Source organism: Purpureocillium lilacinum (genome assembly GCF_023168085.1).
Source record: "Purpureocillium lilacinum CBS 284.36 DNA, scaffold_2, whole genome shotgun sequence".
Lineage (NCBI taxonomy): Eukaryota > Fungi > Ascomycota > Sordariomycetes > Hypocreales > Ophiocordycipitaceae > Purpureocillium > Purpureocillium lilacinum.
Genome location: NW_027072112.1, coordinates 6,747,537 through 6,769,941, shown reverse-complemented (window position 1 = coordinate 6,769,941; position 22,405 = coordinate 6,747,537). Strand labels below are relative to the sequence as shown.

Sequence of the window (22,405 nt, the reverse complement as noted above, 5' to 3'; positions counted from 1 at the left end):
AATCCGCCTTCCAACTTTCATACGCTGTCTGCGCGGCGTCCAGGGCAACTCCAAACTCCTCCAATATAATTTGTCTTTGGCCTTCGTTGCATGCAGCACTGGGGTCGTTCGGGTTGTTATACCAGACGAGGTCAACGTCGTTGATTCCAAGTGCTGTTGAAGTGGCCGTTAGGGCCAGGAGCCCAAGAACTGGAAGGAGGGCCACCATTATCGTGGTATCAGAGAGCCGTTCATGTTCCTGGGGCCTTTCTTAGAACACAGGATGGACTGGAATAAATAGTTCATGGCTACTGAGAGGAGCTCTCATTCTGTTATTCTTATCATTCCTAAAGCTAGACTTACGTCGAGGCTATTATTACATGATTTTAATCAGCATCCGCTAGGTCTTGTCTCTAATGCATTAAAGTCTGCCATATCATATGTTTTCTAGCTATGGAAAGCATAGTATTAATAGAAGCTTATGTTAGTTCCCTGGCAGATCTGCATCTCCCCTATTTACTTGCGACCTCTTTTCTGGATAACACGCACGACGAGCCTGGAGTCAGCTTAGAAGAGCCCTAGAATGAGGAATATTGAAGTGTCCCCTGTACCGCTAGCATTTGTCCCGATAACATGACATGGCTGACGTGAGCTTCATGCTGGCGAACCGGATGATGATTCCACACACGGAGAAACCAGGACACTGGTACTAGTATCGAGAATCCAGCTTAATCAATATACTTAAGCCAGGAGTATTGCGCTCATGTTCTTGAAATTGAACCTCAATGTTCTGTGCACCTGAGGAGCATGGTTCAATTCAAAAGTTTCTTCCCCTTTTTGGCCAGCCAATCTTCAACAGCAGCACAGCAAGCAAAATGGTCCATCATGGAATATTATCAGCACTCTTCCTAGCTCCTGCTGCCATCCTTGCCGGTCCCGCTGCGTGGGTATCTCCTTACCAGTGCAACATACTGGCCGACATCGAATTCAACTCTGGAGACCACTGCGACGGCGACACCCTCGTTAAAATCAATTGGCAGAATAGATGGACTTCCTACAATTATCAACACTCTAGCGCCAAATCTTTCCGACTCCCGGGCTCGGATTGGTCATATGCAGAATGCTATCTCTACAGCGATGAGAATGCCACTGGCAATTTACTAGGTACTGTGTACCGCTTGTCTGGTTTGAGCAATTGTTTAAGCTTGCCGAACGGGCCGTCGGTAAAGTCGGTTCGTTGCGCTGGCGACTTTTGCGAGGCAAACCCAAGTCGTTCTCCGCTTGGGTGAGTTGGAATGGCTGTTGTCGGTAGGAATTTCTTTGCTTGGAAGGCTTAAGTGAATCGTTTTGCAAAAAGCCCACGTGAGATTCCTACATGAGGCACCCTGTCTTCCGGGTCATTTTCTGGACCTTCTAGTACCGAGGTGAATATAACACATGTCAATATCAACACTAAGTCACCGATCTGTCTCTATTCAAAACCTGTCTTATGATACTTGTGATGATGATCTTCGAGATGCACCAGTCTAATTAAGCTCGAAACTCACCGGGTTGGGAGAATTAACAAGGGCGGAAGAACGCTCGTAGTTTTAGCTTGGCACTTCTAGCTCAACGAAGATATTCTAATCATGTCCATGGTGGAATGAGGACATCGTCGAGCAGGAGGGCCGAGCAGGTCCGAGATGCGACAGCTTGCTCCCCTGATGGACGAGGGAACACCGTGGGGTGGTGAGACTGAGCCTTATATGCTTGGTTATAAGGGAAATAACAGCCATGAGCCACGAGTACTCACGGTGTGCAGGGGCCTTCCCTATGCCCTAGCGACTCGGAGCGTGAGTAGAGGAAATCGAGTAGAGGAAATCGAGTCGGGAAGTTCTCGGAGCGGAAAGTGGAAAGATCAGCCATAAACACCAGAGGAGATGAAGCAGGCGCAGGAGTGGGATACCGTAATGAGCGTCTCCTACGTAGGTTACTTCTCTCACTTTGCAGGCTAACTAGTAGACACCCTCCCGCGCCTTTTGCGTCCGAGAGCTTGGTGTGTCTATGTTCTGTCACGGAATGACGTTATTCGAAGGGTGTGAACTCGGCATAGGGATAGCCGTTGCTTCACGGTCTTGGGCACGTATGTGCCGTTACCAGAGTGGGGTTCCCAGCCATTAGATTGGCCATGCATCGAGCCACCACCCGAGCTCTGACTAACTGGACTGGAAGCTCCTGAACTGGCAGGGTGGCTTACACGGACACACAATACACACTCGGCCGAATTTACACAATTCCACAGCGACTGGACGTGACAGCAGCAAGACGTAGTACGCATGCATAACCCAACATCTTGTCGCCACTGACATGGCTCCAACAGTGGCTGGTGGGTATCAGGGACATGCGTGATAATCGTCGATTTTGCCCGGATGTAGGTACTACGCAATAACGTATGGTGGCGTGCCCACCAAGTATCGTGTCCTCGAAGAAGGTTTGGTCCGCTGCGGTCACTGGATACCGATCTGTTACGCCTCTTGATCTTCGTATTGATGGACCAATTAAGGACTTACCCCCTGGCGCCCTCTTGATGCCCTCTGTTACCGTTGCCCCCTCATTTGTGCGTCTCAATTTGCGCCACCAGAAGGAGACTACACTTGACCTTCAACCCTTCGGCACCGTTAAGTCCAGCCCCAAGCCTCTTGAACCGCCATGGCGTCCGCATCTGAACCAACTCAACCCTAAAGTCTCATGCTACAAATCAACGTCCTTGTTCGCCAATGAGGCTGGCTCGCTACTATCCTTGTCGACATGAAAATATGGCCGCTCGTGCCTGATCATCCGCACGCACACATCCCACCCGAGCGGTGATCATTGGATCCAACGGTTGGGTAGCAACCATCGGCCCCGTTTTCTGATTCGGGGAGAACCAGCGCTCTTGGAGCTCCGTAGCTTGTGCTAGCGTTATTTGGGTTAGGCCCCTCGAGTCTCGCTGCGGGATGGAAGGCAAGGTTGGTGGCTTTAAAAGGCAGCCGAAGACATCATAGCTACATGTATATAATCCCCCTCTCAGACCCGAGCAATTGATCGTACGTGGATTTTATTTAGTCTACGCTTGAGCATATGCACTCGTTACTACTACGTAGTGACTGATTACCATGAAGTTCATACCCTCCCTTACCGGTTTCTTCCTCCTTCAAGGCGTTTGCGCCTCACCTCTCCCGGGCGACGGTGGGTTAGATGGTGTGTATTTATAACAAAGCGTTCAAGTTGTTTCGATAAGACGTATGCTAACTTGCACAGCCCGGGGCAAGCCTAAGTGCCAGCACAAGGATAAGTCTTGCTGTAACTATGAGGACCAGTATAGCCCCGACTACGCAGATAACGAATTCTATGGCCACCGTCACACCATATATGTCCGCGCCCACGAGAGTATCCAGAGTGCCATCAATAAGGCCTCCCCCGGTGATAAAATCATTGTTGTCGGCGGCGTTCACGTCGAGCAGCTAACCATCTCCAAAGATGGCATCGAGCTCATCGGCAAGGGTGCCGTTCTGGTCCCTCCTCAGAAGCCCAGCAAGAATCAGTGCTCGGGCCTAAGTGGCCCCAATACTGAGGCTGGCATCTGTGTGCAAGGGAAAGGCATCAAACTGGACAAGTTCGTCATAGAGCACCGCAAGGTGCTGTCGGTAAAGAGGCCCGTCAAAGGTGTTTCTATCATCGGCTTCGAGGTCCGCAAATTCTCTGGCATTAATATTGCCATCGTCGGTGCTAGGAATACCCACGTTAGTAAGAACACGCTCACCGACGGTGCCAGGTATGGCTTCCTCACGGCTGGCTCGACCGAGACTCTAGTCGAGGACAACAAGGTCTCATATACGGGCCCGGGACTTCAGGCGATCGCTATTTGCATGGACAACTTCTCCGATGTTCAGATCAAGAAGAACGAGGTCAAAAATCACGGTGTCGGTCTCTGTGTCCAGACTAATGACGCAGACGTGCATCATAATAAGATCTCGCAGTCCTGCTATGGTATCTTTGTCGATCCCGGCGTTACTCGCGCCAAGATTCGTCACAACTACATCGGCCCGAGTGACCCTGGCTGCCAGGCCGCTTCCGGCATAATCGTTGATGGCGCAGTCGGTTCGAGAGTTAGCGACAATGTTATTGAAGGGCAGAAGAACAAGGGTACTGCTGCAGGCCTGGTGGTCATTGACGAGGAATGCCTCCCAACCGATCCCTTATTCGGCCTGTCTTGCCTGACTCTCGGGCGCAAGGCCATCCCTTCAGACAACATCTTCCTCCGGAATACATTCAAGGATAACGATGTTGATATTTTTGTTAACACGACCGGCAAGAACAACGAGTTCAGGTGTAACTCTTGCAAAACATCGAACCTTAAGGGCCTGTGCGCGAAATGAAAGGTGCTGGATGCCATTTCTGGACGTAACCTGATGGAGACTATTAGTAGGAAGGAATGGACATAATGGGACCTCACAGAGTAGAAAATTAATTTATCTATATTTGATCTCTTTTTCTCTTTATCTATAGGCAGTCCCAGCTGCTACTAAGAGTCAAAACTCTTAGCTACGGTACGTAGTCATGAATCTCTAGCTATCCGTGAGAGAGCAGCTATTCGGACACCACCTGTTTCCGTGCATGTGAGGGCAAACATCCTACTTGCACTTGCGGCGGGATGGCAGTGCCGTCGGTATGGACTATACATAACGTCGAGGCAGATACGGTTCGCTATAAAGTGAAACAGTTTGCGTTTAGGGCAGCAAAGCTCCATAAATAGAGATATGCGTGTGGGTGAGTAGTAGTTCTCCCATAAATACCCGCGGGGCTATATCATCAGATGTCAAAGTCCTACCTAGGCTCCAGGTCTCGTGCAAGCACGCGGATTTTCTCTTGCCCAACTCAGGGGTGTTCTGCTTAATGTAGTCCCTGAATCCCTTAGATTTCAAGAGCATGAGGCCTCCTAGAGCCGCATGCAAGTATGTGCGTCTTATATCGTGATCGGGTCTAGGGCGTATGAGATACACGTCTCCTGGACGAACGAGGTATGGTCATAATGGGAACTCCAGAGGCTGAACTCGGTGGTGTACTCGAGAGATTTTCAAAGGGTTGAAGGCTATCCTTTGCCAAGTCGTGGAATGAGGGATCTTAGCAATGCGAGGTTGAGGCGCTTCGTGGTTGCTAAGACGGCAAGCACCATGCATTACTGGATGGAAACTGGCCTCGTAGATCAGCCGCGAGGTTACGTCGCAAGTCGTGCTTGCTAAACAATTTGTCATGGGCTTACGTCTAGTGCACCACATCATACCTGTTGTATATCCTACCTCCTTCCACCATAGCGCCCAATGACCGCCCTCTCTACATCACTGGGAATCCTCAACTCACTCTGGGTCTGTTTGCGTTTCTCATGGCACCTACGGCGCATACGACGACCATCTCTCAGTTACTATGGTGGCTGGCGGGGTTTCACCCCTCAGAGAACTTCAGTTCTGTAGACATGTGGAAGCATGGGCGCCCTGGAGTCATGTTGCGAGACTAAGCTCTTTGACCTCGCTTTCCCTCTAGCGACCCGAACAAGGCAGCCTACCGGTCTGGGCCAGTTATACGAACCTGAAGAGCCTTCGAAAATTATCCATTCTGGAACATGGACTGTCAATAGACGATTTGCGCTGGCTAGCTAAAGCCTACCGTTTTTGTAACCTACTTCTCCTCAGCACCATGGTTGCGACCAAAACAGAGGACGAAGAATCGTCTTGCGAAAGGTTCAAAGCTTCAGACGCCTTCTTTTGTGCCCTCCCATGTCTCGAAGGCCTTGCCCTCTACATGTACGCTCACGGCCATGCTCACGAGCTGATGTCTTGTGTCCTGCCGGGCCAAAACCTTGTCCGATGCTCAGGAAGCAGCAATTTATCGGACCACTGGCAGCATATATTTCCTTTCAGAGCTCGTGTTGTGCTGGGGTGCTGCTAATATGCTGACCAGGGCGTTATTACGGCGAAACGACCGAGGACCTCCCAAGAACCTTGGAATTACATGATCTCGATTCACGGCCATTCATAATCACAAAGAGGGCCACTGGGTCATGCACAATAGACATGTTTTGCGAGCTTTTCGCCAAGAGTAGTGTTATTTGTTCAGCCAAGTTTTGCTAGTTGCAGAGCCCATAGAGCAACGAGAGCAACGAGAGCAACAAGTAGCGCGCCGCTGCCGTCCCATGCCTGCGCCAGTGCGCAGTACAACATCGCTAGGGCAGCATGGGGGTAGGCGTGCGGCCGATAAAAAAAATGGAGCAGAGATCTACAACTAGCAAAAGTTGGCTCTACGAAGAGCACTCCTCTTAGCCAATTATGCGTTGGATGAAGCTCTTGCCCACTCCATCTGAAATACTATGATATAAAGCGGCGGGCATGGACCCTTGATAAGGTGCGTTGGGAACTGGGGTCACCAATGACGGCCGGTGACTCACCGGCGTCAGCTTCGGGCTGAGGCCATCACCTTTCGAGACGGGGTGCATGGACGGCACGGCACGGCGATGACGCCGTGTAATCACGACACTGACAGGTGAGAAAGCTAAGCGTAGGGTCGGCCATCTGGCCCGCAGGAGGCGGAACTTACTCCTTTGCTCACCTTTGTTCTGCAACCCACCATTTGTCCTTCGTCGAGCCGCCTGCTCTGTCGCTCGCGTCACCCGCTCGGTCCAGAACCGCTTCGACAACGATTACGACCAAGATGCCGTCCGTGCCTCTCGACGAATTTGTCAAGCACCACGACTTCGACCCGGAGCTGGTGGAGCGCATCGCGGTGCGCAAATTCCAGCCCCCGGTGGCCATCGTCGAGGCGGACCCAAGCTGGGCGGCGCACTTTGCGGCGGCCAAGGCGCGCATCGAGGCAGCGCTCGGCGATACGGCCGTGTCGGTCGCGCACGTCGGGTCGACCAGCCTGCCCGGGATGCCGGCCAAGGCCATCATCGACGTGGACCTGACGGTGCGCGACGTGAGCGACGAGGCGGCGTACGTCGGGCCTTTGGAGCGCGCGGGCTTCCTGTTCCTGCTGCGAGAGCCACACTGGCACGAGCACCGCTTCTTCTGCCAGGGCGGCGAGCGCGGCGAGCAGTTCCCCGTCAACCTGCACGTCTGGAGGCCGGGCTGCCCCGAAGCAGAGCGGCACCGCATCTTTCGCGACTGGTTACTCAAGTCGCCCGACGACTTTGCGCTGTACGCGCGTGTGAAGGGCGAGGTCGCCGAGGTGTCGGCGCGCAACGGCGAGAGCATCATGGAGTACAACCTGCGCAAGGAGCAGACGATCCGGGAGATTCTGGACCGGGCGTTTCGCGACCTGGGGTACGTGGAGTGAGGGTTTGGCGACGACGATGGCGGTGACAGGACTCGCAAGGTCCATGGTGAATGGGTTACTACTAGAGGTAATTCGTACGTGAAAAGGAGTCGTAGATGGTGCCTGATCCGACTGCTGGAACTTTCACGCGGGATTGCTGCTCAAGGTTCTGCTCTCATCAGTGCTCTGTAGCGGAGAGCTCCCCTGAAAAGCCCCTCAATCATCCCCGTCCGCCAGGGAGCTCGCTGACCGATGAGGCGCGTTCCTGTGGGCATGACCATGACCGGCTGAGCCCGCTGGAGAACAGCAGTCAGGGCTTGCAGGGCTGGGCAGCAAATGGACGCCCCAATTTTCTCCGCATGCATGGCCGTCCACCCCCGGGCTCCGCCCCAGTCCCCTCCGCAGCCAAGTTGCCCGCCCCGCACGCTCTCTCCCGTCTGATCCCCAGCTGCGGTGCTGCCCAGGCCCAGCGGATGGCGGGGGTCCGTCCCCGTTGAACCGCATGGCTGGCAACGGCAATGGGCGGCTTTCTCGGTAAAACCAACGCGCCAGCCCAGCGACTGCCACCCCGCGTGCCTGCCGTCACGTCGGCGCATCCTGTCTCAGCCCGTCTTCTCCCTTCCGGGCTTCTTCTTCTGCCGTGATGGAGCCGGAGTCGTAATCGTCAAGCAGTTCAAGATGAGAGTCGCAGTAACACGCCTGGGCGGTCTCGCCCAGAGGAGGGGCTTTGCCAGCACGGCGCGCCGACTCGACACCTACGGCTTTGTCGGCCTCGGCCAGATGGTTGGTTTCCCGAGTTTGCAGCGTTGCGCTTCGTCAGGTTGGGCTCGACCGCTGACCTGGGATCCAGGGCTACCAAATGGCCAAGAACCTCCAGGCCAAGCTCAAGCCCACGGACAAGGTCACCATCTTCGACATTAACCCGGAGGCCATGAAGGGCCTCGAGACGGAGATGAAGGCTACGGGTAACGGCGCAGCCGTCGAGCTGGCAGCCAGCGCCTTTGACGCTTCCAAGGACGCTGTGAGTCTTTCAATCTGGTCTGTTCCTCTTCGCCATTCCCTTCTGACGCACCATCGCGTGTAGGACACGGTCATCACGGTCCTCCCCGAGCCGCAGCACGTGCAGGGCGTCTACAAATCGATCCTGGCGGGATCGCTCCCGAAAAGGGACCGCGTCTTCGTCGACTGCTCCACCATCGACCCGTCGACGTCCCGGCAGGTGGCTGCGTCGGTCGCGTCCGCCGGGCAGGGCACGTTCGTGGACGCCCCCATGTCGGGCGGCGTGGTGGGCGCGACGGCGGGCACGCTGACCTTCATGCTGGGCGCGGACGAGGGCACGGTGCCGCGCGTGGAGCCCGTCCTGCTGCGGATGGGACGCAAGGTGCTGCACTGCGGCGAGCAGGGCGCAGGCCTGTCGGCCAAGCTGGCCAACAACTACCTGCTGGCGCTCAACAACATCGCGACGGCCGAGGCCATGAACCTGGGGATGCGGTGGGGGCTGGACCCCAAGAAGCTGGCGGGCGTCATCAACGTGAGCACGGGTCGGTGCTGGCCCAGCGAGGTCAACAACCCGGTCCGGGGCGTCGTCGAGGCAGCGCCGGCCGGCAGGGACTACCGCGGCGGCTTCGGCATCTCGCTCATGAAGAAGGACCTGCGGCTGGCCATGGTGGCGGCCGAGGAGGCGGGCGCGCGCATGGCCCTGGCCGACACGGCGTACGGCGTGTACGAGGCGGCCGAGAAGCTCGACGAGTGCAAGGGGCGCGACTTTTCCGTCGTGTACCGGTATCTGGGGGGCAAGGAGGAGTGAGCGACATAGACCTTACAGCAGCAAAATCCTGCTCGCTTCCATGGCGTCGGTGTGCACATGTCTTGTTGCTAGGTGGTGCTTCGCGTGGAAGATGCTATCATTGCTATGGCACTTGCGTGATTCGTGCAGCGGAAACCTGGAAAGAGAGTTTCCAGCCACTTCAGAAGTAACAGCACACAGCTCGGCGACGGACCAACCCTGTCCCCTCGACGGACCAACCGTCAGCGCACGCCTCGCCAGTGGAACACTCATGCGCACCAACAATTGCGCCGTCGCTCGGCCGAGCGCCGGAGCACCAGTTCCCGCTGCCCACCTTTGCACCCCTTTCACAAAAGGGAGGCGCCCGGGACGGCGCCGACCCGAGAGCGCTGGACCCGCGCCGTCGCTGCACGTCAACGACGCACGCGCGCTGGCCCAAGTATTAGCGCCCGCCACGTCGGAGTTGTGCTCGAAGGATGGGAGAGCGAAGGCAGGAGTTCCTTCGGCCGTGTACGGTAGTCGAACACGATGTCGATTGTTCCTGGGCCGGGGGAGGGCAATCGAAAAGACGAAGAGGCATGGCAAGCCGTCCAGGCACAAACCCACATTGATCGAATTCTGCCGCTGCCATCGAGTCAGGGTGGATCAAGTGACAAGGACCATTCAACGACATCCATGATCCATCGTCCCCATCCATCCATCCCCGTCCCCCACGCCGCGCGCCGTCAGCTCACCGGACCCAGCGGACTTGGCGCGGCCTGTGGCTCGTGGTTCCAGCAGCAAGCCTGCGGACTTTTGGCCCCATTTGGTCCCTTCCAGTCGCCCTTCTCCCCCTCCCAACAGAAGAGTCGCGGCCGTCATCGCACAGGCTAGGGAGGAAGTGGAAGCGCGAGGAGCATGAAGGGCCGGCAGGCTAGTACGTAGTGCGAGTCGCAGCAGTCACAATGTCAGATTCTGCTCCTGGATGAAACTAGTTGGTTGATTCGCGGGACATTCATCTATATTTGATCCCCACGTTGCCGCCCGCCCTCCCGTCAGACACATGAAACTGTGGTGGTTTTCTTGGATATCGACCTGCTGCCCCGTGGCAGCGCGCATATCCCCGAACCGACGACACTCATTCAATACTCTTCACTTTCCCGATACAGGTCTCTGTTCTTGCACCTGTCGAAACTTGTCTTCTACTATCTCTCGTCTACAGCGAGCAGCGACGACGTATGTAATCTACTCATCGCACACCGACGACAGCCCAGGCGCGACACGAAAGCACCAAGCAGCTCCCGGCAACACCATCGAAGAGGCGGTAAAGCACAAGCTCAACGAAAGGCATACACATCGAACAGAGACCGAAAGCCGGCACAGCGAGGGGAAAAGGGGAAAAGCCGCCCACCATGTCATCCGCCAACTCGACCGGCGCGCGCATGAAGGACTGCACCGAGGTCTCCTTCGCATGCCCCGTCGAAGGTACCGTCCTAGGCTACTACCCCAACCTCGGGTCCGGCATCTTCTTCGCCATTGCCTTTGCGCTGTGCCTCTTCGCCGCCGCCGGGCTGGGCGCCTGGAAGCGCACCTGGACGTACTGCGCGGCCATAACCGTGGGGCTTATCCTCGAGACGGCAGGTGAGTTGCATCCTCCAGTTCTTGTCGTCCCGCGAGTGCCTTCCTCTTAATCTCATGTCGCCGCGCTTGCGCTCTCTTTGAAGTCGCCGCAGAGAATGGGTTGCATTGCGACCGGCCATGGAAAGAAAGAAGACAAGAAAGAAGATGTTGATTGAACTCAACTGACGTGCAACAGGCTACGTCGGCCGCATCCTCCTCCACTACAACCCCTGGAATAACGGCGCCTTCGAGCTGCAAATTTGCGCCATCATTCTCGCCCCGACCTTCATCTGCGTCTCCGTCTACCTCACTCTCAAGCACGTCGCCCTGCACCTCGCGCCGCACCTCTCCCGCGTCCCTGCCGCCTGGTACCCGCGCATCTTTCTCCCCGCCGACCTGACCTGCCTCATCGTCCAGGCCATCGGCGGCGGCATCGCCGCCGCCGCGGGCCACGAGAACCGCAAGCTCCAGCGCGCGGGGAACCAGGCCATCATCGCAGGCGTCGCTCTCCAGGTCGTTGTCCTCGCCCTGTTTGGCCTCATGGGCGCCGACTACTGGCGTCGAGCGATTCGGTTCGTCCGCTCCGGAGAGGCGCCGCGGGAGACGCTCGCGCTGTGGAACAATTCCAAGTTTCGCCAGTTTGTGTGGGCCGTCACGGCTGCGTACATTGCCATCCTCATCCGTTGCGTGTACCGGTGAGTCGAGCATCCTCTCTCCCTATCCACGTTTCCTCCTTTTCCCCGGCAGGCGCTCACAGCGAAAACGCAGAATCGTCGAGATGAGCGGTGGCTGGGGCAACCACATCATGCAGGACCAACCCAGCTTCCTCGTCCTCGACGCCACCCTCGTGCTCATCGCCGTCTACCTCCTCACCATCTTCCACCCGGGCCTGTTCTTCCCGCAGATGCGCAACGGCTACGCAAAGGAAATGGCCAAGGCGAACTCCGCCGGCGGCGCGACTGGCACTGACGCCGAGCGCGACGGTGAGAGCGACGAGACCAAGAACGAAGCGACTGGCGCGGCCAACAACAGGCGCAAGGTCGAGCAGCCGGCTTGAATCGCCACAGGGAGAGTCTAGGAAGAACGCAAAGAAGAGCAGAACATTTCGAGGAGCAGCAAAACTTGGCGTTGGATAGACGGCGTTGAAGCCTACTTTTGAGATGATGACATGTATTTACTCTCGCAGATACCAGACTGGAGTCGCAATCAAGCGTTCCCCAGGTCAACCGGACTAAGACTTGGACTCCATGCCTGTCGCCTGCTATGCCTGTTCCTGTGATGAGATGCTACCTCACTGTTTGACCAACCTGTCATTTTCTCCATCGTCGTCACTCTCCTCGTCCTCCTCGTCCTCCCCGTCCTCATCGCTCTCCTCCTCTTCTTCCTCCTCCTCGTCCGTCTCTTCTTCCGTCTCCTCCTCCGTCTCCCCACTGTCTTCCTCCTCGGCCAGCCAGTCGTCCAGAGTCTTTGCACCAACCTTGTCTCCGAGGCCGTTGGCCTTTTGCGGTGGGACCGCCCGGGCCGCATCGTCGAGCCTCTCCATTGCCGGTACAGACTTTTCGTTGTCGTACCGAGATGAGTGCCCGCCTCCGTTTTCATCTCGTAGTCTCGGATCTGGCTCTTTGCCGGCCTCAACCCAGTCCGGCAGCGTCTCGTATCCGCTCAATCCGTGGATACCGCCTCCGCCAGCCAAGACCAACGTTGACGAGCCAAGCAGGAAGCCCTTCCTCGATTCGGACGGACTGGGGGCCTGCGGGGCGGGCTTCGGGGCCAGAAGCATGAGCGTCGCCAGCTGCGGAACGCCCAGTAGAGATCGATACATTCTGGCTCGGTCCCTGAGATCATACGACGTATCGTATCGCACAAGCAGTACCACATAGTCCCACAGCCGCTCGATGGGATGCGTCTCCAACTCTTGCGGCGGATCTTCCTCGGCTGCCCTCTCCTTTTCGGCCTCGCTCTTGCGATTGATATGGTGGAGGTAGACCTTGGCTGCCAGCAACAGGATCTGGCGCTTGGCAGCCTCCGACTCGCTCGCAAAATCCTTGAGCAGGATTCGGAGAACGTCTGGTGCAATGTTGTCCTCGCCGTTGAGCCCCGAGAACTCGCCCACAAGCCAGATGATGGTGGCTCTGGCCTGCGGATCCGTGGCGGAGTCGAGGTTCTTCGCGAGCCTGACCACGGTGCCAACGTGGCCATCGGCATCTTGCTGTATCAGGTGCCGGATGACCGTCAGGGACTCGGCAGCGAGAGTTCCATCCAAGCTGGTAATCTGGCCAAGCAACAGCTTCAGGCAACGCGGGGCTGTCGTGGCGTCGGACTGCGCGCATCGCCCGATTGCGCGGACGGCTTCTCGCACCAGCGCCTTATTTGACCCTTGCGAGAAGTGCTCGAGCTCCTTGAGGATGAGACTCTTGACGTGGACAGGGCTGTGAGGGAAGATGATGGTCAAGACCTCCAATTTCAGCTCCCAGACGGGCGCTGTGTCTGTTGACTTGACCAGGAAGTGGCTCGCGTATGTGACAAAGTCGGTTGGCCGAAGGAGGCAGACGGAGACGATGTTGTAGAGAGCAATCTGCTGGATGTCTTGCGCCCCTCGCAGCAACGCAACGAGCGGACCAACGGCGAGCTTGACGTACTCGGGCGTCCCAACGGTGACGTAGCAACGCGCGACAGCGACAACGACAGCAGAGTTGCGGCTCTGGAGTAGTGGCCGTATGGCGTTGAGAAGCAGCAGCAGATCTGGATTCGTGGAGGAGCCGTGACCCGAGGCGGCACCAGTCGACTCACCGTAGAAGTCATCGGCCGAGGTATCTTGCCTGGGCTTGTCCGACAATTGACTCCTCGGAAAGCACTTGCGCGCGTAGTAAGTCATCAGGCGCAGCATGGCCAGCTGACTCCACTCGTCCATGTCCACGCTCTTGCGCACCAGGGCGCGATAGTGCTTGTGTATCAGGTCGATGCGCTCGGGGCAGATTTCGAGGAATGAGGCCACTGCCGCGCCGGCGACGTAGTATTGCTTGTCGCCTAGCAGGGTAGACAGGTATTCGATGAGCTGCGGCGACTGGCTCGGGTCGAGGCGGTAGCACTTGGGGATGGCGAGGGCGGCGGCCTTGCGGACGTAGGGGCTCATGTCGACGACGCCCTTCTTGATGGCGAGGGAGACGATCTGGCTGATAACCGGGACACGGATGCCCGACATGGTCTTGAGAGCGAGGGCGCGGACCTGGGGGTTCGTGTCGGACAGCGACTTCTGGATGGTGTTGATGGAGAGGAGGGCGAGGTCGGGCTCGTGCTCGGCGTGGTGGATAAGGTAGATGTAGACGAGCTTCTTGATTTCGATGTTGGGCGAGGCTACGTTTTTCACGACCGAAGAGAAGAAGGGTAGCGTCTTGTGGTTTCGGTACATCATCTGGAGAGTCGTCAGTGGTCGTGGTCGAAGGCAGATCGCGTCAGCGCGGCAGCAGTGCGTGCTCACCGAGATGACCCGTCGCAGGCCATCGAGAATCTCTCGGTCATTCCTGCTGTCGAGGAGCTTCCTCATCTGGTTGCGATCGAGCGGGCGGGTGCTGGTGCGCATGTTGCTCATGTTGCGCGTCGCCTGGGCGGCGTCGAGGGTCAGCTCTCTCGCTGCGGGCCAGTCGTTAGCACAAGGCACGGGGTGGGCAACGAGAGGCGGGATAGCTCACCAGTCTCCATGAGACCCGAGATCCTCGCGATCGACTCCATGGTGGCCGGGAGGAGCTGCGCCCGCGCGGTGTGTAGATTGGACGACGCTGAGACGGAGTGGTGTTGAAGCTGGAGGAATGACGACGTGACGATTGGCAGCCGAACGAACGACCCCACCAACCCTGAAGCTGTCGGGTACGTACCCCTCACACCCCCCAGCGTCAATCTCTGCTGCACCTCACTCTCACCATGAGCGAACGCACCCGTCGTCACCGCCCGTTCGTGCCCTCCGGTCCAACGATGCGTCTCTCCCAGAGCTGCGGTTCGACTCCTCCGCGACTGCGGAGAAATGCGTGATCCTCGAAGCTACACTTGCCCGTTGTCTGCCTCTCGCATCTGGGGTATCAAGAGTCGCCAATACACACAGGACCCCCCAGCCCTCCAGCCAAGAGTGAACCAAGGCAGTCATTAAACTCGCATGCACCTCCATCTCAAGCACACGGGCACGTATTGTATGCGACCGAGACTCACATTGGCTTCAGTGTACGGGGATACTTCCGTCTGAAGTCACTCTCAGAGTCGCGGTGGTCAAAAAGCCCAGATAGATGGAGTCTCTGGGCGGAACGCTTCAGGATGCCTTGCGCCCATAACTCACTTCGTTATCTCAAAGAAACTTTACCTGGTTGTCGGCACCGTAGGTGCCACCAGCTTGAAGGTCTCCCAAAGCTATATCAGACTACCCTCGATAGTGGATTGGACGCGCATGTGGGTGACAGAAATGGGGCTTGGGCTGCGACACGTGTGCCGCTGACATCTTTTGTTTGACAAGGGAGTAGCTTCGTGCGCGAGACGAATAACGGACTGCCTTAGATTGGTCAGGTCGGCTTCGATCTTCTCATTGACTCCGATAGCGCGTGCTAGCAAAGGAGTCCGAACGACCCTCGTTCTTTTGGACAAAGGCGCACACATTTGCAGAGCCGTGGTTGCCAGAGCTGAATGTGTAAGAAACCGGTGTGATGAAGAAGCCAAGCTGCCATGCTTTCAAGGTCAATGGAGTCAAGGAAATCTGGCGATCCTTGTCCGCCCTGTGTTTGACGATGGCATAGCTCATTTTCCCACAGGGCGGGGACAATTTGAGTGCTTTGACTTCAGGGCCGGGCAGTTCAGTTCAGTCCAGTCTGGCCGACAAAGAATTCCGTGCAGCTTGTCCCAAATGACACCTTTACATCCGAGTTGGAGCAGGCCACCACCGAGACCAGAATACTTCGAAGCTGGCCACGGTGATTCATGAACATGTGGCCTGAACTGTAAGCCGCCATTCACACTCATAGCTCTAGGTGGTGACTCGTGGTGCGATTGCGACATGATCTTGCCATTTGCAAAAGATTCCTCAGCGCCATCATTGCCGATTCCTGCATTGGCGCAGCGCTCTAGTCTGGCTCTCGTGGTTGTCATGTCTCTCGTGGCTCTTGTGGCCCTCGTTGCCCTCGTCGCGCTGGTGGCTCTTGTATCTCTCGTGGCTCTTGTAGCCCTTGTAGCCCTCGTGGCTTTCGTGGCTTTCGTTCCTCTCTTGCTTTACCTAGGTCTTTGTAGGCTTTTTGGTCAGTTTGGAGAGTATGCGTATTCGGCAGGTGTTTTATTGAGTGCGTGAACGTCAACGTGCGGGGCGGGACGGGCCATTGAAGACAACAGAGCTGTCCCATATACGGCCTTTGTGCAGCTGGCACTTGTTCACGCGGACAAACGGTCATCATGGCACCTGCCTCCAGGTAGAAGCTACATAAATCAGGTTCAACGCCGCTAGATAGTCTCATTTCAATCAGCTCAACCGGATATGATTTGACTTCACAGCCAAGAACCACAGTCTTTACTTCCATATCATACACCGCCCAAGTCTTCGGCGACTTCACAGCCAAGAACCACAGTCATTACTTCCATATCAGACACCGCCCAAGACTTCGGCACACGGTCGAGTTCGCAACCGCAATCATGGAGGACTGCTCCACGTACATTCTCCCGTGCGATCTGCGCGAGGCTGACCCCAGAATCCTCCAGTTAGGCACCATCCTCTTCCGCCCGACCGATACCTACAACGTGACGCATTTCAGCGCAAAGGACCTTGCCAAGGCCGCAAAGGTAGGGATACACCAGTACGTCGAGCGCGACGTGCACATCATGCAGCCTCTGCTCTTCGACGAGGTCAACTACCTCTTCCCGGTCCACCCGAACCAGCTGGGCAAGTTCAAGGGCGAGCGCGTCCCGCGGTACCGCCTGAACACGATCGAGGTCGTGCACTTCACCGACCCCCCCGCAGGTAAACAGCTGGCTGCCATGCTGACGGCGCACCCGGACATCAAGGACCACCTCAAGGTGCATCGAGCACCCATCTACATGGTCACCGGCATCATGCTGGGCTGGGACGTGCACTTCCGCGCCGAGCCTACCCCGATGCCGACGAGAACCCTGGAACGATATCAGCGGCACGAAAGCAATCTTCGTGTCGAGCCAGAGGCACAAAACGCTGTGAGTTTTGTTCTCAACCAGTCGCGGCAACACCAGGACAAGGGTCTCCCAAAAGACTTCTTCCATGTCAGGCATGGAGAGGACCACACTATCCCACGGAGCATGAGTATCGTCCCGAGGCGCGACACTGACAGAGGCGTCCGCATGGCGCTCAAACCCGGGCGGGTGCTGTTCGCCTACAAACTCACCAAGATCGACATTGGCAAGTGGATGGGCACCACCGCGAAACCCTCGGCGGATCCAGTCCTGACCAGGCAGGGCTACATGGTCCGCTACCGGGACTTTCCTACTGGGCATATATACCACGACCGTGTTGAGGAGCCCAAGTTGACCAACTTTGACTGCGTTTACGGCGGCTGGTGAGACGAGCATGGGTGCCGGGGCGCTGGGGCGCCGGGTTTAGGGGCTGCAAGCATCCTCCTGCCCGGATCGAGAAACAATTGACAAAAGCACCATCATGCATGATACCCCAGTTTGGTTCAGTCCATGGCTCTGAATCGTGCGTGAAAATCTCGGTGACGACTAACAGTGCATGTGTATGTTTGTTGGAATTGCCAAATCCAGTAATCGCGAGCAGGACCCACTCCCACCATCGAGAACCTTCAGTGTTCAGAATCAAGCCTTGCCGGGTTGTCCATCTCCCATCGTCACTCATCAGCCCCGAACACCACGACAAGACGAACCGGAAACCCAGATGACGATGCCAACACTGGTCCCAGCCGCCCGCTCGCGGTCCGTCAAACCGTCACCATGACTCACGGCGGCGCGGCGTTGCCGCCGTCGCCGTCACCCCTCCTGCACCGTCCCGCGACGCCGTCGGAGCTCCTCACGCACACGCTCGCGCATCTGAGACACCCGACCACGCTCATCGTTTGCTGGCCCAGGCAGCAGTTTGTCGAGGCGCTCGTGCAAGACATTTGCCAGCAGCAGCAGGAGCAGCAGCAGCCGAGAGCAAAGCCGGGTGGTCGACAGGCAGGTGGAGATGGAAGCGAGGATGAGGATGTGCACGCGGGCGACGGCAACGACGGCGACGGCGGCGGCGGCACCTCGCAGCAATTCCCGCAGCCCGTAATACCGGCACACCAGCTCCTCTCCGCGACCCTGCTGCAGGTCTCCATCTCGCGACACATTCGCATGCTCTTCGTCCCGAGCGTGGTCCACCTACGCGCCCACCTTGCCGCTCCCCCCGCCGCACCTGTCTCGCTGTCCTCATCCACCCTTCCGCCCGGACAGCCACCGCGCTCCAAGATCACGGCTCCACCAGACAACGGCGCCGGCGCCCACGCCGCATCACCCAACAGTAGAAGGCCAACCCGGCGGCTGCGTCCACAGCAGCACCGTCAGGCCCCCCTCCTCCTCATCTACGGCCTCTTCGAGCTGCACCGCGACGGCACCGACTGGTCCGCCCAGGGCCTCAACACCTCCCTCGCCGTGCTCGTCGAGTGCGCCGCCCGGAGCGGGCTGGTCCCCGCGCTCGTGGAGCCACGACGCATGGAGCGCGACGACAGCGACGTGGACGGTGGCGTTCAAGGCGGCGGCGGACGGGGCAGTAGTGCCGAGCTGCTCGCAGCGCTGGCCGAACCGATCCCCGTCTTGAGCGGCAGTGAGCGCCGACGAGACGGCTCGTGGAGCGGCAGAACGGTGCCAGTCAGGAGGGTCCTTGCGAGGTGGTTTGCCCTGCCTTCCTCACCCACCGGATGACGAGCAGGGTAAGAGCCATCGATGAATTTATCGCGGGGCTTGGCCGAAGCTTGGAGCTGAACAGAATGTAATGTAATACACGAGCGTTGCCAGCTTGTTGATCATACTCCAAGCCTATGCAAACAAATTGTTCCTATGCAAACCCGACGCCCACACAAGCGCCCCAACGCCAGACCATGGTATAATATCGCCCGTTCGTGCACTCATACAGCCTTCATCCGAAACGCGCAGTTGTCAGTGCCCGCGTCGGCATTATGGGCATGCTCACTGCCCAATCGTTTGCTCCATCTCGGTTATGTACAGCTTGATGTGGGCCTCCATCTTGAGGTACTCGTCGTACGCCATGTGGACCTCGTTCTCGATGTTCTCCTTGAGATCGAGCATCTAGTGCGGTGTCATAGTCAGCCAAGCAAGCCCTCTTGCATGCGTCCTGGGAAGAGGCAGATAGAATCGCGGATAGGGAGGTGACGCGGCTTACCTTCTTCTCCGTCTGTTCAATGCGCACCCTCCGAATCTCCATCTCCTTGGTCTTCTCCGTGTGCTCCTCCGTCAAGCGCTTGTGCACGGCCCGCAGCTCGTGCATCTTCTCCTTGGCCTCGTGCGCCTTCTGCCCGCTCTGCTCGCGCAGCTTCTCCGTCCGCTCCGTCCACTTGGCCAGCTGCCGGCGCAGCATCTGCTCGGCGCGCTCCACCTCGCGCGCGTTGTTGCCCCTCTCCGAGAGCGCGTCGCGCTGCTTGGCGTTGCGCGCCATCTCCTCCTCCTCCTTGCCCAGCTCAGCCGCGATCTCGTCCAGAATCTTGATGCACGACGCCACGTCCGCTGAAACGACCGTGAAGGAGTCGGCTGACGTCTGTAGAGCGCGCGCCCGCCGGTCCAGCGCGTCGATGTGCGCCTTGTCGTTGTTGAGAATCTCGCGCAGCTCTGCGAGGTTGTCCTGCAGCGCCGACGGGCTCTGCAGCATGTACGGACGCAACTTGGCGCTCTCTTGTTTGAGGGTAACCTTGTCCTGCGTCCGTTGCTCGAGCGCGTTCGTCAACTCGCCCTTCTTCTGCTTGGCATCCTCGAGGCGCATCGCCACCTTCTTCTGGTTCTCACGCAGCTCAAGCAGCCGACTCTTGAGCTCTTCGTTGCGCATCGTCTTCTCGCGCACCTGCGCCTCCATGGCCTTGCGGTTGTGGCGCATGTCCTCGAGCCGCGCCTCGTTGTCCTGGTTCTCGGCGTAGAGCGTCTCGATGCGCGACTTGGCCGACTCGGTCTTGTTGAAGTGCTCGTCGATGACGCTCGTCTGCGACTCGCGGAACCGCACAAAGTTGATGAGATAGCTGAAGATCTTGACGAGACGCTCGTAAGTCGGCTTGTACAGGTCGTTGAATGTGAAGTCGGTGATGCCGCACTCGAACAGCAGCCTCCGGAGCGACACGTAAAAGCCCATGAGGTTGCGCGTGTCGGGCGGGATCACATCGGAGAACTCGGCGCAGACATCTTCCGCCGCGGCGCGCATCGCCGGCTCGACCGTCTCGCGCGTCGCGTTGAGAAGCAGCTCGGCGAACCACTCGAATATTTGCTGCACGTGCGCCGGATTTGGTTTCTGCAGGTCGGCGACGGTAAAGTTGATGCCTATGTCGGTTATGCAGCCCACGATCTCGCGGTCGGGGAGGCGCATAAACGCGTCGGCCTCCTCCTCTTTCTTGCGAGACCGACTCTGCTGCTGATTTGTCGGAATTATGCTCATCCGCGGATTGTACGCCATGTTGGAGGTTTGCGCGCGGCGCAATCAATCAATCTGTTGGTGTCGCGTTGTGTGTTCGCGATGTGATGCATGCTAGGTTCCGCTGGCGGGCGGTAAACACTTGACGCGTTGCTGTAGAAACATTTGGCCCCGCGACCTCACGTGACGCAACTCACCCACACATTCAAGTTCACCATCTCACTCGCAACACACGAGCGGTCGCGTCAGGAATTGGATTTCACACCTAAAAGAGTGCCGGTTGACGGCAGCTGACCTTATTTAGTTTCATCGTTTGTGAGCGTGGCATATCTCACGCCCATCTTTGTATGGTTGTCACGGCGGTCTGACAACTCATAACACGCCCATATGACTGCTATGCACACATTGTCTATCGAAAAGAACATAGACGTCTCAATCCCGTATTCGTACACTGCGCCCCGAGATGGCCGCGACTTTACTTGAGGAGGTTCCGCAGACCCTCGACCAGCGCCGGCGGGTTGGCGCCCACCACCTCGCCAACCTTTTTCCCGCCCTTGAAGAAGAAGAACGTCGGCATTGCCCGCACGCCCAGCGCTTGCGTCACAGCCTGCACTTCGTCGACGTCAAACTTGACGAAATGCACCTTGTCCTTGAATTCGGCCTCCTCGGAATGTCTACCCCGTCGTCAGCAATCAGCGCTTTGTGTAACAAACATACACCGCCCTCGGCGATCAATCGCCACTGGTCAAAGCACCAGCCAGCGACAAGCAGAGCAAAGCTGCCACGAGTGTAGATAAAAGTAGTGAGCGGGCGGTGTGCGTACTTTGCCAGGATGGGCGCAATAGCCTTGCACGGCCCGCACCACGTCGCGAAGCAGTCGACGATGACGTTTTCATTCTCCGACACGACCTTTTGGAACTCCTCCGCACTGATTAAGACGCACCACAGAGTCAGCATAATGTCAACACAGTGGCAGGAAAGACCGACGACTTGGCGCAACTCACCTTTTAACCTCGTGGACGATCCTCCGCGCAGGCGTTGAGTGAAAACCCCGGAACGCGGCCTGGGCTGCGAGGCCGCTTGGCCGCGCCAGCGGGGCGAGAGATCGGACGAGGCGGGCTGAAAACATGGTTGTGATCTTGTTTGCTGCGGGCGATGCAGAGGGGAGATGGAGTGTAGGATGTGCTTTGGTAGAGTGCAGGTGCTCGATGAATAATGTCATGACGCTCGGTTCAATGGAGGTTGAGACGCGGATGAGCTAAGCAGTTCCACCAACATCCCGGTGTTGGCCGATCCCGGCACTTCACCTCCCACACCTTCGAGATGGGATACATCCACGCGCGGTTCACGACATTCTCATACAATCATGGCTGGCGAATCTTGGGAACGGGCCAAGCCACCCTACCGTCTTCTGCGGAAACCGCAACTGCTTGCATCGTTTAAGCCCGGGCGGTCAAAACCACATAGTGCCTTCACTGCTCTGGTTCTGCGATCAGTCCAGTCAGGCACGCAAGCCTACTTGCACGAAACTCAAATCAGTCATTTTCTATCCGCATTCCGAGTCCTTGGAGCGCGCCTCGCTAATCCGGCCAGGCACGCTCGTAATGCTCGACCGACCCATCCTGCAGGCCAGGATCCCTCGCGTTCAATGCTACATGTAAGCCGTGTCCGCCCTCCCAAACAACAAAAAGCCCAAAGGACCATCTCTTTCCGACGCACGGGTATCATATGCGGTGTATGTACGAATAGTATAAGGAGGCAAAAATCACAAAGCAGCCCAGCGCCACCTAGCTGCGGCCAGTCCAGAGGATCGGGGTCCGTGAGATGTGTCGTCGAAAGAGCAGAGTCAGGTGCAGCAGCTTCCCGTTGTAGTTTTTCCTTTTTCAATGTTTTGTCTGCTTTCATCGTTTTCCAAGTGTTTTTTCTTCGGGTTTTTGCTTTATCCAAGGAAATGGTAAGGAAGGACTTCGGTCAGTGTCGAATGCGGCGGACGGACAAAGGAAATATGAGACCGCATTCTTCGCCCAGTTTGTCGAGTATGAAACTGCGTCACCGCCAAACAATCTTTTGGCTGCCGGCGCATGGAAACTGCTCTGCATCTGACTCTGCTCATG

The 22,405-nt window shown here is 57.3% G+C and overlaps 9 protein-coding genes across 9 annotated transcripts; 6 read left to right on the top strand and 3 right to left on the bottom strand.

The window, feature by feature from the left end:
* Window positions 1-3,113: 3,113 nt before the first annotated feature.
* On the top strand, window positions 3,114-4,376 carry PLICBS_003851 (uncharacterized protein; the record flags this gene model as incomplete). The annotated part of the gene is made up of 2 exons (XM_018323634.2): window positions 3,114-3,186; window positions 3,259-4,376. 2 exons carry the CDS (start codon window positions 3,114-3,116, stop codon window positions 4,374-4,376), a joined length of 1,191 nt encoding a protein of 396 aa, XP_018178865.2.
* Window positions 4,377-6,702: 2,326 nt separating this feature from the next.
* Window positions 6,703-7,326, top strand: PLICBS_003850 (uncharacterized protein; the record flags this gene model as incomplete). Its single annotated transcript, XM_018323633.2, has 1 exon — window positions 6,703-7,326. The coding sequence occupies one exon, from the start codon at window positions 6,703-6,705 to the stop codon at window positions 7,324-7,326; it is 624 nt and encodes a 207-aa protein (XP_018178864.2).
* A 657-nt stretch (window positions 7,327-7,983) lies between these two features.
* Window positions 7,984-9,112, top strand: PLICBS_003849 (uncharacterized protein; the record flags this gene model as incomplete). Its single annotated transcript, XM_018323632.2, has 3 exons — window positions 7,984-8,088; window positions 8,156-8,326; window positions 8,390-9,112. The coding sequence occupies 3 exons, from the start codon at window positions 7,984-7,986 to the stop codon at window positions 9,110-9,112; spliced, it is 999 nt and encodes a 332-aa protein (XP_018178863.2).
* Window positions 9,113-10,482: 1,370 nt separating this feature from the next.
* Window positions 10,483-11,747, top strand: PLICBS_003848 (uncharacterized protein; the record flags this gene model as incomplete). Its single annotated transcript, XM_018323631.2, has 3 exons — window positions 10,483-10,711; window positions 10,887-11,385; window positions 11,459-11,747. 3 exons carry the CDS (start codon window positions 10,483-10,485, stop codon window positions 11,745-11,747), a joined length of 1,017 nt encoding a protein of 338 aa, XP_018178862.2.
* A 234-nt stretch (window positions 11,748-11,981) lies between these two features.
* Window positions 11,982-14,419, bottom strand: PLICBS_003847 (AP-3 complex subunit beta; the record flags this gene model as incomplete). Its single annotated transcript, XM_018323630.2, has 3 exons — window positions 11,982-14,102; window positions 14,169-14,320; window positions 14,380-14,419. The coding sequence occupies 3 exons, from the start codon at window positions 14,417-14,419 to the stop codon at window positions 11,982-11,984; spliced, it is 2,313 nt and encodes a 770-aa protein (XP_018178861.1).
* Window positions 14,420-16,348: 1,929 nt separating this feature from the next.
* PLICBS_003846 (uncharacterized protein) lies at window positions 16,349-17,245 on the top strand (the record flags this gene model as incomplete). Its single annotated transcript, XM_018323629.2, has 1 exon — window positions 16,349-17,245. The coding sequence occupies one exon, from the start codon at window positions 16,349-16,351 to the stop codon at window positions 17,243-17,245; it is 897 nt and encodes a 298-aa protein (XP_018178860.2).
* A 387-nt stretch (window positions 17,246-17,632) lies between these two features.
* Window positions 17,633-18,583, top strand: PLICBS_003845 (uncharacterized protein; the record flags this gene model as incomplete). The annotated part of the gene is made up of 1 exon (XM_018323628.2): window positions 17,633-18,583. One exon carries the CDS (start codon window positions 17,633-17,635, stop codon window positions 18,581-18,583), a length of 951 nt encoding a protein of 316 aa, XP_018178859.2.
* A 264-nt stretch (window positions 18,584-18,847) lies between these two features.
* On the bottom strand, window positions 18,848-20,333 carry PLICBS_003844 (kinetochore-associated Ndc80 complex subunit nuf2; the record flags this gene model as incomplete). Its single annotated transcript, XM_018323627.2, has 2 exons — window positions 18,848-18,967; window positions 19,062-20,333. The coding sequence occupies 2 exons, from the start codon at window positions 20,331-20,333 to the stop codon at window positions 18,848-18,850; spliced, it is 1,392 nt and encodes a 463-aa protein (XP_018178858.2).
* Window positions 20,334-20,766: 433 nt separating this feature from the next.
* On the bottom strand, window positions 20,767-21,420 carry PLICBS_003843 (cytoplasmic thioredoxin isoenzyme 2; the record flags this gene model as incomplete). The annotated part of the gene is made up of 3 exons (XM_018323626.1): window positions 20,767-20,965; window positions 21,115-21,219; window positions 21,296-21,420. The coding sequence occupies 3 exons, from the start codon at window positions 21,418-21,420 to the stop codon at window positions 20,767-20,769; spliced, it is 429 nt and encodes a 142-aa protein (XP_018178857.1).
* Window positions 21,421-22,405: the final 985 nt, after the last annotated feature.